The sequence below is a fragment of the Peromyscus leucopus genome, chromosome 3 (assembly GCF_004664715.2).
Source record: "Peromyscus leucopus breed LL Stock chromosome 3, UCI_PerLeu_2.1, whole genome shotgun sequence".
NCBI lineage: Eukaryota > Metazoa > Chordata > Mammalia > Rodentia > Cricetidae > Peromyscus > Peromyscus leucopus.
In genome coordinates, this window is record NC_051065.1 from 62,049,831 (window position 1) to 62,066,799 (window position 16,969).

General features: G+C 52.2%; 1 protein-coding gene across 8 annotated transcripts in view; it reads right to left on the minus strand.

Moving 5' to 3' along the window:
* Prkag2 (protein kinase AMP-activated non-catalytic subunit gamma 2) overlaps nt 1-16,969 on the minus strand; it is a 264,212-nt gene that overhangs the window by 142,143 nt on the left and 105,100 nt on the right. Inside the window, exon 1 of one of the 8 annotated variants that reach the window (XM_028879515.2) lies at nt 11,618-13,423. The exons of 6 other annotated variants lie outside the window; for them this stretch is intronic. In XM_028879515.2, the coding sequence (XP_028735348.1) occupies nt 11,618-11,711 (94 nt within the window). In that variant the 5' untranslated portion in view covers nt 11,712-13,423. Of the gene's footprint in view, nt 1-11,617; nt 13,424-16,969 lie in introns of those variants that run through there. One more of the 8 variants, XM_028879516.2, reaches the window with a different exon arrangement.

Genomic DNA, 16,969 nt, shown 5'->3' on the forward strand with positions numbered 1-16,969 from the left:
AGAGAGACAGAGAGAGACAGAGAGAGAGACAGAGAGAGACAGAGAGAGAGAGGCTCATGCTTCCAGCAGGTGTGACAATAAATAGGACACACAGACACAGCTCAGACATCCTGTGACACACAACTGGATATGTAAAAGGGTCTCTGAATGGTGGAGTGTCACTCAGCCTTTCAAGGGCATCTGGAAGGTTCTACAGCATGGGGGAACCGGCCAAAGCCTGGGAAGGAGCCCATCATATCCCAAGGAGACCTGGCACAGGATAGGGTTGTGCCACAGCTCCTAAGAACCCAAAAGGATGGAAAGAAAGACACTCTCAGTCTCACGCTGCGAGGTCCCCAGCGTTATTAGATTCACAGAGGCAGTGGACTGGAGGGCTCCCTGTGTGGTGGAAGCAGTCTGGAAGATGAATTCCGAGAGCAGAGAGGAAATGGGGGATGTCTCCATGATGCCCATGTGCTTAGTACTGTCAAGCCGTGCACTTTCGGATGACGAAAATGACTGTTTAGTTTTGTCTGCTGGTCACAAAAAAGAGGTGAGAGGAGAAGGGAGAAGAGGGAGAGGATGCAGGAAATGGAGGAGGAAGGAGGAGAGGAGGAGAGAGGAGACGAGGATGAAAGTGAGGGATAGAGAGAGGAGGAAAGGGAAGAGGAGGGGAGGGAGGAGAGAAGAGAAAGAAGAAGAGAGAGAGAGGAAAAGAGCTGGGGATAGGAGGAGGGAGGAAAAGAGACAAGGAGAAGGGGAGGGGCCCTGACAGTGGGGTTTTCCAGAAAGGCCCAAACCCAAGCCCCCAGCACCCCTTGGCTGGCCCTGGCCTGTGGTAGAGGACCACTGCTACCATTCAAGTCACCCACATTCCAAGCATAGTTCTCACGCTCATAGATGTCCCCTACTCTCCCAGCTCCATCTCAGAGGCAGGAGCTTAAGAAGCCCCGCTCATCACATCTTCCATCCCCTTAAAAACCTTCCCCCAAGAACAAGGAAGGCCACAATGCACCCACTGTGTGCAGACAGGTGTTCAGGGGCCACGGATCCATTTCACTGAGGCTTTCTAGTGCAGGACACGCCATCAACCCCACTCTCAGATCCGGTGCAGGAATGAGAGCACAATTAGACCAGCAGGACAGACCCCATTCCCTCCTGTGCAGCCCCTTTCCAGACAGTTTTCAAGCATTTTGAAATGTTCTTGAACTTTGATGATTTGGACAATGCAAGCAAATCTATTAAGGGGCATTTGCATGTGCTGTCACGGAGAGGGGCTGGTCCTCGGGTGGCAAGTTGTCTTCCCACGGGACCTCAGAGGATGAGCCCGGCACTCCCTCTCCAGTGGGATGGGTGGCCCTTCAGGTATCTCAAGGTTCTCCTTCCCTAGGCTCACTCCAGCATTCCCAAGCCTTTCAGTGTTTCATATGCCAGGACTAGGAGCTCTCATGATATCCTGCAAATTACATCCCTGCCCTCAGAAAATATTTACAACCTACAGATGAATTAAGATTGAAAAATGGAACAAGTCAGGCATGGGGTGCCCACCTGCGACCCCAGCACTCAGGAGACAGGTGTGAGGTGAAGGCTCACCTGGGGTACACAAGGAGACTGTCTAGAAAACAAAACAATGCCCCCACACACAGAAAAGAGAAAAGGCTGCAGACATCCCGACCTAGGATACACTGTTCTTCACTATTCAATGCTTGGGTCCAGAGCAGAAAGAGGACAGCCGAGGCTTGATGCATGGGCGAGAGCCAAGCCACAGTAGCTCGGAGGACGCTCCAGGTGTGGCCCCTCCCTCCTGGTCTCCCTACTCCTGGGTGGGTGCCTACAGAGACCCCAGAAGCTGCATCACGGACCCTTCAAGTTGATCTGGGTGGTAACTGGATGGGGCGGGTCCTGCCCCTGGGTGGGTGCCTACAGAGACCCCAGAAGCTGCATCACGGACCCTTCAAGTTGATCTGGGTCCTGGTAAATGGATGGGGTGGGTCCTGCCCCACTCTCCTTTCCCTTCATTTTTCTATATTAGGGATGAGGTGATCTATTTTTAGCGTGTGGCTGGGTAAGTCAGGGTTGCTATAGCGACGGCGAGTGGCTACAAACCCAGAGCTGCTCAGAGTCCCAGTTGCAGAGAAATCCCAACACAGAGTCCTGACAGGAATGCAATCTCGGAGGATGGAGTGGCCCTGCCCATGGGGGGACCCTGCCCACTGTCTACATGCCATGGGAAGGCTGAGCCTGAGTCTCGCTAGCAGGAAGTGAATCCGGACTGGGGACTGAGAGAAGAACCAGAGAGCTGGTTGGAGATGGAATGCCAAAGCTCAGTCACAGGTGAGGAGACATTCCCACGTTTGCGCCGACCTTAGACAAGAGGCAGGGGGGCTGGTGTGCACGGCCTGGAAGCCTGGTATAGCAGGCACAGGGCCAGCCAGTGAGGCAAATGGCATGTGCTGAGGTACTGCATTATTCTGTTGGTTTGCTGAATCGGGGTCTCCTATAGTCCAGGCTAGCCCAAACTCACACTATGTAGCCAAGGATGACCTTGAACTCCTGATCTTTTTGCTCCCACATCTCAGGTGCTGGAATTACAGGCAAGAGCAATCATAATTATACAGTGCTGGGAACGGACTCCAAGGCTGTGTGCATGATTTTTATCTACCTGCTGACTAGTTCCCATTGCCCACCTTCCAGGGCTGCCTCCGAGTGCACCCACCACCCGGGACCCCAGACTAAGCCCAGCAGGTTCACAAATGATCAGGATGAATGTGAGAATGAACCCGAAAACTGCTTGTATCCATCCACAAAAGGATGGGTGCATAATCTGTGTTCCATGCAGACTGTGGCCTGCCCGATGATATTGAAGCCAAGCTCCAGGAGACACAGCTGTAGTCACAAGGTGTAAGGAAAAGAAGCCGGAGAACGAGCGGCTGGCTGTAGAGGCAGCGTGTTTTAAAATGTAGGTTTTATGATGACTCAGGTGTAGTCAGGCGAGTGACGAGGAGGCAGCTTCCGTTGGAAAGACAGTGTCACAGTCCCCAAGAGGAGGGGATGTGTCATAGCCACGGAGGGGCACAAAAGGGAGTATCAGGCCTGGTCTGGAAGCAGAGGAGAAAAAAGAGTAGGCAGTCTTGACTCTTGTTTCCAAGGAGAAGAAAGGTAAGGCAGGTTGAGCAGACAAAGACTGGCTTCTGTGGATGTCTCAGTGGGCCTCAGGGGTCTCGGGGTGGTCGGTCTGTCTGTCCGTCCCTGGTCTCCAGTGATTGGGCCCTATGGAGCAGGTGTACAGAGTCAGGGCTCCGATTGGTTACCGGGTATAAAAAAGGGTGGCGGGCTCCTGGGCAACCTTTGGTAAGAACTGGATAACTCCTGGAGGGGAGCAGGATCCCTCAGAGAGGCCCCTATGTAAGACCATCAAAAGGGGTGGGAACCTATCTCCAACATCACAAAGAATAAACACAAGACCCAGCATTAGCCTCAACATAAGAGGCCCCACCCCCTGTTCTGTTGTTTCCACCTTTAGTTTCCAAGGCTTTTCATCCCCACGGCACAGGGAGGCTCCTTCCCGAGAAAGCAGATGGGAGGGAGTTGATCCTGCCTCCAGGTAGGGGGGGAGACGCTAGAGCAGCAGTTCTCAACCTGTGGGTCACGACCCGTTCACAGCGGTCGCCTAAGACCACCAGAAAACACAGATGTTTACATTAGGATTCATAACTAGCAAAATTACAGTTGTGAAGTAGCAACAAAAATGATTTTACGGTTGGGCTCACCACAACATGAAGAACTAACTATATTAAAGGGTCTGCGGTGTTAGGAAGGTTGAGGAAAACATCGCTAGAGGAAGGGGTCTGAGGTCCTCAAGTCCAGGTTCTCTGGGCCCTCACACACAGCTCAGTTGTGGTTTGCTTCTCTGGGTGTTTCTCAGCCAGGATGAAGCTCAGCTTTCTCTAAATGTCACCATCTGTTCCAGACTAAAAATCAAGGTCAGGGCTGTCTCTTGCTGGTGGAATTCTCAGGTCCTCCTCCACCTCTCTAGGCCACGCAGCATCCTGAGTGTGTGAGATGAGGGCGGAGCGTCGTTTTCTTCCATCCAGTCTTAGGGCCACTTTCTCCACTGATCAAGTCTACATTCTAAAAGGGCCCTCACTGCCTGTGAAGCCAGACGTTTTCTTACATTTTTACTCTGTTTTGGCAGGTGCCTAAATGTCTGTCTGTCTGTCCATCTATCCATCTATCTGTGGTGGTTTGAATAAGAGTGGCCCCCACAGGCTCACATATTTGACTGCGTAGTCATCAGGGAGTGGCACTACTCAGAAGGATTAGGAGGCGTGGCCTTGTGGTGGAAGGAAGTGTGTCTCTACGGGTGGGCTTGGAGGATTCAGCAGCCCAAGCCAGGTCCAGTGGCTCTCTCATCCTGCTGCCTATGGACTCTGAGGTCTCAAACGCCCACGCCATTCCCAGTTAGTATGTTCCTCCATCCCCCTCCCCCACATGGTGCTTGTGGACAAGATGTAAGTTCTAAGCTGCTTTTCCAGAACCATGTCTGCCTGCCGCCATGGTTCCCGCCACGGTGGTCATGGACTCACCCTCTGAAACTGTAAGCAGGCCCCCAATTAAACGTTATATTTTATAAACTGCCTTGGCCATGATGTCTCTTCACAGCAATAGAAAAGTAAGACACATCCATCATGTATCTATCTCCATCCAGCCTGTCTGTCTGTCTGTCTGCCTGGCTGGCTGGCTGCCCGCCTACTATATTTATCTATCCACACATTTCACTACTGTGCTGGTTAGCTGTTATTTTTGTCAACACGAGCCAGAGTCATTTGGGAAGATGAACTTCAATTGAGAACAATGTCTCCATCATAGTGGCCTGCGGTCAAGTCTCTAGGGCCTTTTCTTGATTAGTGATCAAAGTGGGAGGGCCAGGCCCACTGTGGGTGGAGCCACCCCTGGGCGGGGGTCCTGAGTTGTCTAAGAAAGCAGGCTGAGCAAGCCAAGGTGAGCAAGCCAGTGAGCAGCGTCCCTCCCTGGCCTCTGCTTGGGTGCCTGCCTCAAGTCTCCTGCTCTGCGTTCCCTCAGTGATGAACTGTGATCAGGACATGTAAGTCAAATAAAACCTTTCCTACCGGAAGCTGCTTTCGTCACAGTAATAGAAATCAAAGTAGGACAGCTATCCATGTCTGTCTGTCTGTCTATCTATCATTCATTCACCTATAAATCTATCATCTACGCACTGGTATATACAACAAGATATTGGGCAACAGAAATTCATCCGGGGAAGCACGTACTTGTTTGTTTTATTCTGAGGCTTCTGAGAGTTTCTCAAAGGCCCATGATGGACCTCTCCTCACTGAAATCGTTTCTGCCGGCCTCTCTCATGGTGCAAGCAGAGAGAAGAGCACAAAACTCCAGCCCATGGGAGTGGCACCTCTAAATTCCACAGTCAGGGTATGGTATAGCGTGGGCAAACCAAAGGTTCCTGGGAAGCGTGGATTAATGTTCCCTAAAGAGCCTGGCTTTGTGTAAGACCTTCTGGATGGCTTGTCAATTTGCTGAGCGGGGGCATCACAGCCTTATGGAGAGATGGGATGTGGACCAAGAGACCAAGGTTCGCTGCACATGGTGGCAAACACCTGTGATCCTGACCCATCTGAGACGGGAAGATAGTGAACTGGATAATGAGACGCTATTTAAAAGCAAACAGTGAAAAGGCCACAACGCAGCCATGAATTATCAGCCTTTGCCTCTGACCTGGAATTTTGTGACTACTAGATAAGACCCTAACATGGATGCTAGGCTTCTGGACCTCTCACCCCTCCAGGCTGGGAATGAGCGGGCACCTGCTTCTGCATAAAATGTTTCCACCCAGATGAAGTCTGCGTCAAGATCCGGGAGGAGAGATTCCTCACCTCTCTGCAGCCCACTTCCTGGATGGCCCTGCCACCTCTCTTTTAGGACTGTATAAGCCCCAGTCCTTTCTCTGTAGGAGGACACGATCTTTGGGGACCCATGTCATTCTGAGTAACCTGTGTCTGTGTTCCAAACCATGATGCCTGGTGCTTGGGCTCAGAATGAACTGTTTTCGTATTTCACAATTGCTACTTTCTTTTTTATGCTGACAGAAAGAACTAGATGTGATAGGAGTTATTTCCAGGAAAGTCTGGGGAGGTGGACTTCTGTTAAGCCTTGTTAGCATTTTCTTTCACTTGGGAAATCAGCCTTTGTTGGTTTGTGTTATCTCTTCCGGTGCATAGTTGGGGCCCTCAAGCACCGTAGGCCCCAACTCACCAAAGCTTCCTCGTGAACTCATCTGAGGCCCTTCCCTTGCTTCCTGCTACAGCGGCGCTCTCAGACCTGGGCCCTCAGCCTTAGCCCGTCTACCCACTACTTATCCTGATGGCTCCAGTCTCCATTACCCCTGGGAAGCCACCTCCACACCCAGCCACACAAGACTGAGATCTTTGGGGAGGCGATGCTCCCCTGGGGCTAGGGCTGCACCCAGCCCTTGCATAAGAAATCTTAGGGACCAGGCAGTGGTGTCGCACGCCTTTAATCCCAGCACTCAGGAGGCAGAGCTAGGCGGATCTCTGTGAGTTCGAGGCCAGCCTGGGCTACAGAGTGAGTTCCAGGAAAGGCGCAAAGCTACACAGAGAAACCCTGTCTCAAATACCCCCCCATGCACGCCAAAAAAAAAAAAAAAAAAATTTAGGGGAAAGTAGCAGTGCCCACTGAGGCGTAGGGCCAAGGATACAGGGTGGTGTGAGAAACCACCTATGCCTCAGAGAACACTCGGTGTTGATTTGTTCTTCAGAGTGTTCAGAATTCACATGTTTTCCCTTCTCAATTCCTGGAGCACAAATCACAACAGAAGGATGGATTCCGCTTGCTTGCTCTCTGGGGGACCTGAGCTCTTCTTGTGTTTTCTAAGGCACCGGGCGCTGGGTGAGCATATCACCTTGGATGCCATGGCTCTTTGTTGGCCAAGGTCAAAGGTCGTGGTGACAAGATTAGAGACTGACTGGCCCAAGGCAGGTGTTACCCCAAGCTCTAGGCTATGGAACCCTGAGAGGCATCTCCCGATGCCTACCCCATTCTTTTGTTCCTTCTTGGTTCTGTAGGCTCGTTCTAGTATCTTCTATCTACTGTCTTCTGATACTTTGCAATGGTTCTGGGCCCAGCATCATCTGCCCACTACTGAACATTTGCTCAGACCCTGGCTCTCTAGAAGAGCTACCCCCCCCAAATCACACTGCTCCTGGGAGCCCCAAGCCCCCAGCTTTGGCTGCAATTCCTCTCCTCAGCACCTCAGCCGTCTTCTCTGGACACTCAGGGGCGTCACCTCACACAGGTACAAGCCCGAGTCCTGCTCATGGCCCACAGAATGGCGGGTAAGCACTCAGCTCTACTTCCCTCTGTCCTGCTGCACTGGCCTCCAGCTGGTCCTAGGAACCTAGAGTCAGACCCCAACACAGCCTGAATCCTCCTGCCAGGCAGAAGGGTTTGATCACAAGCTGGCTCCCCACTGTGGCCACGCCCAGTGAGTCTACCCTTCCTTCACCTGCCTTTTAAACCTTACTGCCCCCTTATCCTACAACAAAAACCCATTCATCTGTCAAAACACGTCACTCACAAAGGGACAAATACCATGGTTCCAGTTTTGTCATTCCCCACCTTAGTTTTGGGGGAGTTCACGGATTTGGCTAGACTGCACCCCGAGGATCTGCCTGTCCCCGGCCCCGAGCCCACCTTGGTGTCGGCGTACCAGTTTACACCACGCTTAGCTTTTTCACGGGTACCAGGGATCTGAACACGAGTTCTCAAGCTTGCACTCCAAGTGCTTTATCCACTGGGCCACCCTTCCCATGATGCTGCTGCTAGGAGGAGCCCCGAGCTGTCAGATTGAAAAGAGCAGTGAGTAAACTGAGGGCGGCCGGGGCCGGGGGTGGGGAAGGAGTTTAACGGTGCAGAATTCGGTGAACGGTGAGGAGCTCGGGATGGACGGAGTGGCTGCGGCAGAACAGTGTGAACATCTTTAATGTGACCGAGTCACACAGTGCCGTGTGGTCGGCAGCAAAGCTGTGCTGTGTACAGTTTGCCACCATGACACAAAGACCCTCACTGTTTGCCTGCTCTCGTGGGGCTGTACGTGGAGTGGCTTTTGCATGTCCCTGTGTCCTCAGAGCGAGGGGCCGGCACAAAGCGGATCCAGTGGAACTGGCAGGAAACGGGCGGTGGCTGGGCCTGGAAGTGGGTACCACTCTATTCTTCTGTGCGTGACTGAAAATCTCCACTATGAAAAGTTAAGAACTCTGTTGGGGTATTTACAGCAAATTCACTCAGGACACTCAGGGCCCGTGCGTGCGTGCGTGCGTGCGTGCGTGCGGAGGGGAGAGCACCTGACAGGGAAGCAGAAGGATGCGGGCGGAAATGAGGCTGCATGGCACTGTCCCTCCTAATCTCCCTTCTGTCGCTGCTGTCATCCGCACACGCTCTTTGTTGACACGATCTGGACCTCTCTCTACTGCACAGACCAAAGGAAGGTGCACATGGAGATTTTTGTCTAGCACGCACAGCACGAAACTCCGTGTGGGTGGGAGTTTCGCTTTTGTGCAGCTGCGGCCACAGTCGGTGTTCAGTTGGGCCCAGCGCCCCACGGCCCAGCACGGTCCAAGGGGATATTCCATCATTGGCTCGGGTGGCCAGCTCTCCAGTGACAGCCTCATGCCAATGGTTCTGTGACGGGGCGGACCTGAGCCCTCTGCTGATCCTTTTCAGTTGTTCTGGAAAGCCACGGGGCCCTCAGGACAGCTGTGTGGAGGTGAGTGGCTGTGCACACGTGCATGGGTGCATGTGTGAGAGTGGAGTGTGCCGCTAAGTCCGTGAACCGACATACATGTATGTGTGAGTGTGTGTGTGTGTGTGTGTGTGTGTGAGAGAGAGAGAGAGAGAGAGAGAGAGTGTGTGTGTGTGCGTGTGTGTGAGGCAAAGGCATGCCATCTGACTGGAGAACAGCAGGGAAGACACTGGATGAAGTGGAGTCCATCTATCTTGTCCCCACAGGGAGCAGCTCTGGGTGTTAGGATTAACAGTCTCTGTGGAAGATGGCTGTGCTGGAGAGTTTTATGTCAACTGGACACAAGCTATAAAGTCATTTGAGAGGAGGGACCCTCAGTTAAGAAAACACTCCCATCTGCAAGCCTGTAGGGCATTTTCTTAGTGACTGATGGGTGGTACCATCCCTGGGCTGGCGGTTCTGGGTTCTGTAAGAACCACCACGGAAAGCAAGACAGTTAGCAGCATGCCTCTGCATCAGCTCTTGACTCCAGGTTCCTGCCCTGGCTTCCTTCAATGATGGACATACACTAAACCCTTTCCTCTCCCACTTGCTTTTTGGTCATGGTGTTTCATCACAGCAACAGAAACCCTAACTGAGACAACTGCCCAGCTGCAGAGGGGAGTTAAGGGGCAGAGGGGGCAGGTTTGCTCTGGGGACCCAGAGAGTAAGTAACAGGAAGGCACCTCAAACTCCCATAGAAGAAAAGGCTTGTGTGAAATTCCCCATGGAGGAAAGGATATAAAATCTACCCCAAAAGCAGCACTTCTTAGACAGCCAGAGTGACCCCATTGGAAAGGGGTGCTCTGAAGCTATCATTTTTAAGCAGAGAAGGGCAGGGCTGGAGATCACAGTTTGAGCTGTGGGGGGCATGTTTCCTCAGAGACCAGGAAATCCTGGGTGGAGACCTGAATGGTCTCACCGAGTGGGCTGGGTAGGTCAAGCAGAGTTGGGAGGAAGCTTCCTCCACAGTGCATGGCCTTTTCCTTTCATTCAGTGGGTCCAGACCTGACATTATGGAGGAGCTGCCGAGCTCATTGCTCAGAAGGATGTTAACTAAAGGGAAAACCTAGAGCCCAGAGCCCTGGCTCCTGACAGCCGCCTGAGCAGGGCTGCAGGCCAGCACTTGTGCCCCAAGCTCCAGAGGGAGGCTCTGAGAGCCCCCATGTCCCTGACCCCGAGGGCAGAGGCAGCCTTTGCAGGCAAGCTCTTATGATACGTGGTGGAGATGAAAATATTATTTCTGATCTCGGTAGCTTAGGAGATGGGATGGCAGCCAGCTCTCACACACCAGGGCAGAAACCACTGTCTGGCACACACCAGGCGTTTAATAACAGGTCTGCATGCCTATCCCCATTCGCAAAACTAGGCTTTTCGTTCAATAACAGGGTCAGATTTAACTCTTTGGTAAATGAGCATTTACTTCTTTGTTATCTAAAATGAATCACTGACTCTCTGGCTCGGATAGTCCTTCCTTCCTTCCTTCCTTCCTTCCTTCCTTCCTTCCTTCCTTCCTTCCTTCCCTCCCTCCCTCCCTCCCTCCCTCCCTCCCTCCCTCCCTCCCTCCCTCCCTCCCTGCTGGGACAGGTGCCCCATCCCTCTGTAAATTCACCCTGGCACTCAATGGGATTCTACTTTGTGGTTCCTTTTTTTTTTTTCTCTCTCTTTCATGAGACCAAAAACTCATTGACTCCAAGAATCCCCATGCCCATGCTGGCCCTCCTCAGAGCACTGGGGCTCTCTAGAGCACTGATGCATCAGATGTAAATATATATCTTATATTTACTGCTCAGATGTCCTGTCAAAAACCATACTATTATACCCGTGACAAATGTTTACCAATTGAAATGTCACATTCTACATTTTTTTTTTTTTTGGAGACAAGGTCTCAAGTAGCCCAAGCTGGCCTTGAACTTGATTTGTAGCCAAGGATGACCTTGAACTTCTGATCCTCCTGCCTCCAGTTCCCAAGTGCTGAGATTATAGGTGTGTGTCACCACGCCCAGTGTTATTCAGTGCTGGGGATAAACCCAGGGCTTCACACATGCCTACAAGCACTCTGTCAATTGAGTCACAATTCCAGTCCCAGTCTCAGACTCTTAAAACATGACAGCTGCCATCCGAGGTTGACTGGTCAGATATCATCCAGGTTTCTAGGAAGTAAAGAAACTTGGCCCCCACCTGTACAGCTCCATATGAACAGAGCACACAAGCTTCCCACAGCAGGTCCAGGAAATGAACCCTAGATGTGTGGCCAGCCTGCCCAGCCGTGCGGATCTCGACCCCTTGAACCTCAGGTAGCAGGTTCCTCCCCAAGGGACACACAACAGGCAGGTGTTTTCCCTCCCAAGTTACCTTCAATCAAGGGACCAAGGAGATGGGAGTTCCTTCCTCCTAACAGACAGGTTTCTACACACACACACACACACACACACACACACACACACACACACACCATTTGTAACAGTACAAGCTGATAGTTTCAACTCATCCTTGATCTTCCTTAAGCCACGGTTTTTCCTAAACTGGCAACAACTTCAACTGATCCCTAAACCACACGGAGCCAGGTGGGCTGGAGAAGGAAGACAGGTTGAGGAAGAGCGATGATGTGGGCCGGGCAGTCCCTAGGAGCAGCACGGCCATTAGATAGTAGTCATCCTCTTATCTGAACCGCTGCCTCGGGGTTATGCCCAGAGCAAGAGGCAGCAGCTGGCCGCACTCACACAGGTGTACACAGGCACACACGTGCACACACACACACAGCGTGGGATCATCCGAGAAACAGAGAAGATAGGGTCCTACCAAAAAGACCGTGGGGTTCCGACTGGCGCCGCTGGGTGCTTCGGTTTTGGTCCTTGGGTTTCTTGTTGCCCCTCAGACTCCCAAAGCGCTTCATGAGTCACTGTGGCCACAGGAGCAGTGACAGGTGAACATATCAGGACTTGAAGAACCAGCATGAGCCTCAGCTGAGGAAGAGGGGTTTCACCAGAAGGGGAGCAGCATCAGCTGGCAGGTGCAGGGCACCTGGGAGTCACAGCTCGCCACCGCTCCGAGAGGCATCAAGCTCAGCCCCAGCCTGTGGGTCTGAGTGTCCTCACCAAGATCTCTCAGATTAAGATGAGGCGAGGGCCCTGCTCCAGGACCAGCCTAGCAGCCACAGGTAATCTCCCAGCAGTCTCCGAGAGTCCTGAGCGAACGCAGTCCCAGCTGGCTGTACCTCTCCTCTGCCGGCAGCCAGAGTATCAGTCTCGCCTGTCCTTAAGTAGGCAAGAAGCCACCGGAGCCCTGAACAGAACCTTGCAGGGGATCTGTTTATGTAGTTAAGGTCACCGGCTCACCGACAAGTTCCCGGTTATTTATTCTCTTTCAACTTAAAGCAGGAGGGGGGCCCAAGTAGGCAGAGGCGGCACTCGCCTGCCAGTCATGTGCAGATCTGCGTGATGTCTCTTTAAGAAGGCTGTAAAAGGAAACCACCCCGAACAGACAATTCTTGGCACCCATTGGTCAGAGCACACTCCCATTATGACATGACATCACACAACTATTTTGATGCATGTGCTCCGGAGCTCTGAGAGCTAGAAGGCTCCGGAGGCTGCCCGAGGAGAAGCCCCGAGAGCACCAGACTCTGCTGGCTCCTTTGGCCCTCTTCTAGGGCACACAGCAAGATCACCTTGGAGGAGAGATAGGACAGCCCCAGGATTCAGCAGACGTCTCAGGCAAGCATGGAACCTGGCTTGCTAAGAACTGCAAGGCAGAACTCAGATTTTGGAGGGGATTTTATTCAACTCCTCCTATTGTAGACGGGGGAAAATGAGGTTCAGGATGGGCTGTGGCTCATCCAAGCTCCTGCAGCCAATGACAGAGACAAGACTGGAATGCTAACCTCATCTTCCATAGACCAAATGTCTGCGCTGACAAAGCACGAAACCTTTAGCTCATACCTGCGTCATAAGTAAATAAGAGGGTAAAACGAGAGAAAAACAAACTTGTTTTTCTCATAGCTTTTACTAAAGAAAGTTACTTGCCCTGTAACTAGGCAGCGCTGTGACCTTGAGAAAGTCTCTTCCCCTCCGCGGGACCCAGTGTCCACCTTCGTTAGCCAGGATGACACCAGGTCATGGCAGGATTTCAAGTTCTGACGGTCTGGGGTAGAGCGATGGCTCAGTGGTTAAGAGTACGTACTTTGGACTGCTCTTTCGGAGAACCCGAGTTCAGTTCCTGGCACCCATGACGCGCAGATCACAACCACCTGTTACTCCAGCTCCAGGGAAATCAGATGCCCCCCTCTTTTTCTTTTTTCTGCCTCTATCGGCACCTGCACTCACATGCACAAACCCACTGTCACACTGCACACATATAGTATTTAGAAACCAAGTTCCAATCATCTAAACTAATGGTAGTGAAATCTGTGCGCATGCGCCCCCAAATAACTGCTCACCCGAGAGTTAGTAAGTGGTCCCTGTGCTGAGGATGGTGAGCTTGGGTCCTCTCCTCTCCCTGTTTAGATGCTGTCGCCTTCAAAAGCTGCACTGGTGTCTGCGTGGTTTCCATTATTTAATATGGCATTTGGAAAGGAGGGGGTTTAGGGAGACCGGATGGGGACCCAAACAAACAAGAAGCCGCCGTGAGTTCAAGCCTGGCTGCTCCTTGTGGGTTTACCACTCTCTCGGGCAGAGTTTAACGCTGCAGGTTTCCATCTGCTCGCTGTGAAGCCCCTGTGAGAAAATGACTGCTCCCTCGCTGGAGCAACAGGTTGGAAAAGGACAAACTTGAGGGAGCCTTGTAAGGAGGGCCTCCGCCATGCAGGGAGAGGCCATGCTGAGGCAAGTCCAGCATGCTGTACGGCAGATGTGCTAAGGTCTGAATGTGAATTGTCCCTCACAGGCCCATGACTGAATACCTGGTCTCCAGCTAGTGGTACCATTGCAGGAAGTTGTAGCACCTCTGTGTCCCAAGTCTAGCTGGAGGAACTAAGTCCCTAGGGGCGAGCCTCTTCTGGTTCTGACCCGCTTTGTTGCTTGCCCAGGCCATGTTAACAAAAGGGGCCTCCCCTCCCCTCTGCCACGCTTTTCCCAGCATGATGAACTGAAATCCCTTTGAAACTAGGAGCCAAAAGAAAGACTTCCTCCCTTCAGTGGCCCCGGTCAGGTGTTTGTCACGGTCAAGAGAGAAGAAGCAGGAGGAAGGGACCCCGGGATCTCAGCTCCTGCCCTAGACCAGCCGCCCCCGGGGCCTCCCTTTGGCTGCAGTGCAGAGCAGACAGGGAACACACATCTGCTCCCTCACGCCTGTGGGGCCCTCGAGCTGTGGAGTGGCCGCCTATGACCTTGGACCAGGCCCTGCCTCGTCCCATGTCCTGCCTGCCTTGCCTTCCTGCCCCGGGCCTGTCTCTGTCACGGCGGCCCCACCATCCTCTCGCTGACACCATCCTCTCGCTGACAGCATCCTCTCACTGACAGCGGATGGGGAAGCTTTGCCTCGGCTTCTCTTCATCTCTCCGAGTGACTGCAGGACCTCAGGGCTGCACTGGATGCTGCGAGGTTGCGGAAGCAGCCCCAGCCCAGCTGCTGGGGTGGACCCACTTCCCCATGTGAGCCCCTTGTTCCAGTCACGCTGGGCTGGTCTCCACCCTTGGGGCACACTTTAGATGTTCTAAGCTGCAGGTGCAGCCGGTTCAGTACGTGGGCCACCAGAAGCCAGTCCTTCAGTCTGGCCAGGCCTCTAGTTCAGTAGCAGGTATCTCTGCAGTCAAAATACAGTGGCCCAAACTTACTGTGACTAAACTCTGCAAAAGATGAAGTGTGTGTAGATTTTAGAGTTTCACATTCAGGTTTTTAAGAATTTAAATAAACTCAGCTTAAAACAAAAATTAAACTTTTTTTTTTCCAACTTAAAACAATAGTGATCCAGGGGTCGGGGCACACACCTTTAATCTGGGGAAGCCGAGACAGGAGGATCGTGAGTTCCTGACCAGCCTGAGCTACACAGTAAGATCTATCCCCAAACAAAAATGCAAAAAAGAAACAAACAACAACCCAATAAAGCAAAATAAGTAGCAAAATGCAAAGATCTATCTGGAAGGACCACTGAACACATATAAAGAGGAGGCATGTTTTAATAAAAGATGATGTGAAAAGATGTTGTAATGTTCTTTTTTAATGTGTGTGTGCATGCATGCACAAGTGGGGATGTTGTGTGTGTGCACATGTGTGGGGCCCAGAGCTTGACGTGGGCTGCCTTCCTCAACTGCTTTCCGCATTATTTTTCGAGACAGGGTCTGTCCCTGAGCCCAGGGCACTCTCCTCTCAACTCCTCAGGATGGGGATGCTGAGCATGGGGCTGGTCCAGCTTTTAACGTGGGTTCCGGGCATCCAAACTGAGGTCCTCATGCCTTCGGGACAACAGTGACTGAGCCATCTCCCCAGCCAACAAGGTAAGCATTCTTACACTAGAAAATAAGCTGAGCATATGGAAAGAAATATTTCGAAGTTTAGTGCCTAAAAGCAGGTGCGTTTCAGTTTATAAGGAAAACAATCAGCAATGGAGGCAGGCACGGTGACTTGCGTTTATCTGGACACTCACTCAGCAGGTGGTGATTAAACTTAGGGGGAATGTTCTGGGCAGCTGCTGATTGAGCGGATTTGGGTACTATAAACCACTCAAAGACACTCCTGTTCTCCAAGAACGGTATTTTCATTATCAAAATAATAACTACCATTTACCAGGAGTCCCTTACAAGCCAAGCAAGGCACGGGGCAGCGTTAGGGCTGTCATTTCCTTTTGTCCCTACGAGGCTGAAGAACAGGTACCAACAGCCGTGCCCTCTAAAGACGAAGAGCTGAGAGTCAGAGCAGCAGCTTGGTGGGGTCAGACGCTGACAAGCCAGGGCAGGGGGCGTGGACTTGAACCCCGATTCAGAGAACTCTGAACATGTCTTCTCTCTGTGCCATACTTCTTCCTGCACGCACACAATCCAACATCAGGGTCCACGGTCAAAGCCTCCCTGACTCCCCCAGACCCTGCCTCAGGGAGCTCCTTGGAAGAAAGAATATCCGAGAGTCTACATTCTTCACAGTCACCTTTGACCTCCAAGTTTAAAGGCAAAAGAGCCAATCTTGAAAACCTTGATGTGCGTCCCCATGGGAGCCCATGACATGTCAGGAGTGCTGACCGACTTGCAGGTGAACCCTGTGTTTGAAGTGCCAAGAAGAACGGCCTGTGTCACTTGGGGGGTTCCAGGTGACAAAGCCCAGGAGAGGAATAGACTCTGCCTGTGGGGACCGGGACTCCCTGTGGCTGCCCAGTTCTGCCCTTCGCTCTGAACTTACCCACCGGAGCGTTTGGGGTTGAGGAACTTAAGAATGTGACCAATCAGCTGAAAGGGAAAAAAGAATCCCCTGTGTCCTTCAGGGTCACTGGCTGCTACCGAGCAGGGATGAGGAGGCAAGGCTCAGCCTGGTACGGATGTCTACACTAAGGAGGTTTTAGGAGAGGGAAGGATGGAAAAGAAGGATGGGAGAGCTCACAGGACGGAACTGTAGTAAAGCGGCCCAGGTCTTTCTAAACCACGCCTTAAAAACTCCAGTCCTGAATGGCACAAACCAGGAACAGGAGTGAGGTGGGGGTCAGCAGATGCCCTCACAGGACGCCATTCTGACATCAGTGCTACAAGATGTGGAGAGAGGGGTAATGCTAAGTAGTTGAAATCACGTCTCTTTTTCCACGTCTGCATATTTTGCATGCCTGTGGGTGCGCCTGTGTGTGTGCATAGAAAAGCCCCAGGTTGGTGTTGGGAACCACACTCAATGCCTTTTCCATCTTCTTCATTGAGACAGGTCTCTCAGTCAAACCCAGAGCTCACCGATCAGGCTAGTTGTTCTGGGGATCCTGTCTCCGCCCTCTGAGGCTGGAATTGCTGGCAGGCCAGGACACCCACAGCATTTACAGGGGTTCTGGGGATCCAAACTCCAGTCTTCAGGCTTGCACGGCGAGAGCTTTAACCACCGGCTCGCCTTCCCAGCCCTAACTGTAGGTTTGCTTTAATATGTGTTCTTTAAAAAATGAACACATGTGTAATTACAATAGAATTCCATCACTGTCCCCTTCCCTTCCCCCTCCAACCTGTCCCGTGTCCCTCCTCCCCTCGAACTGATA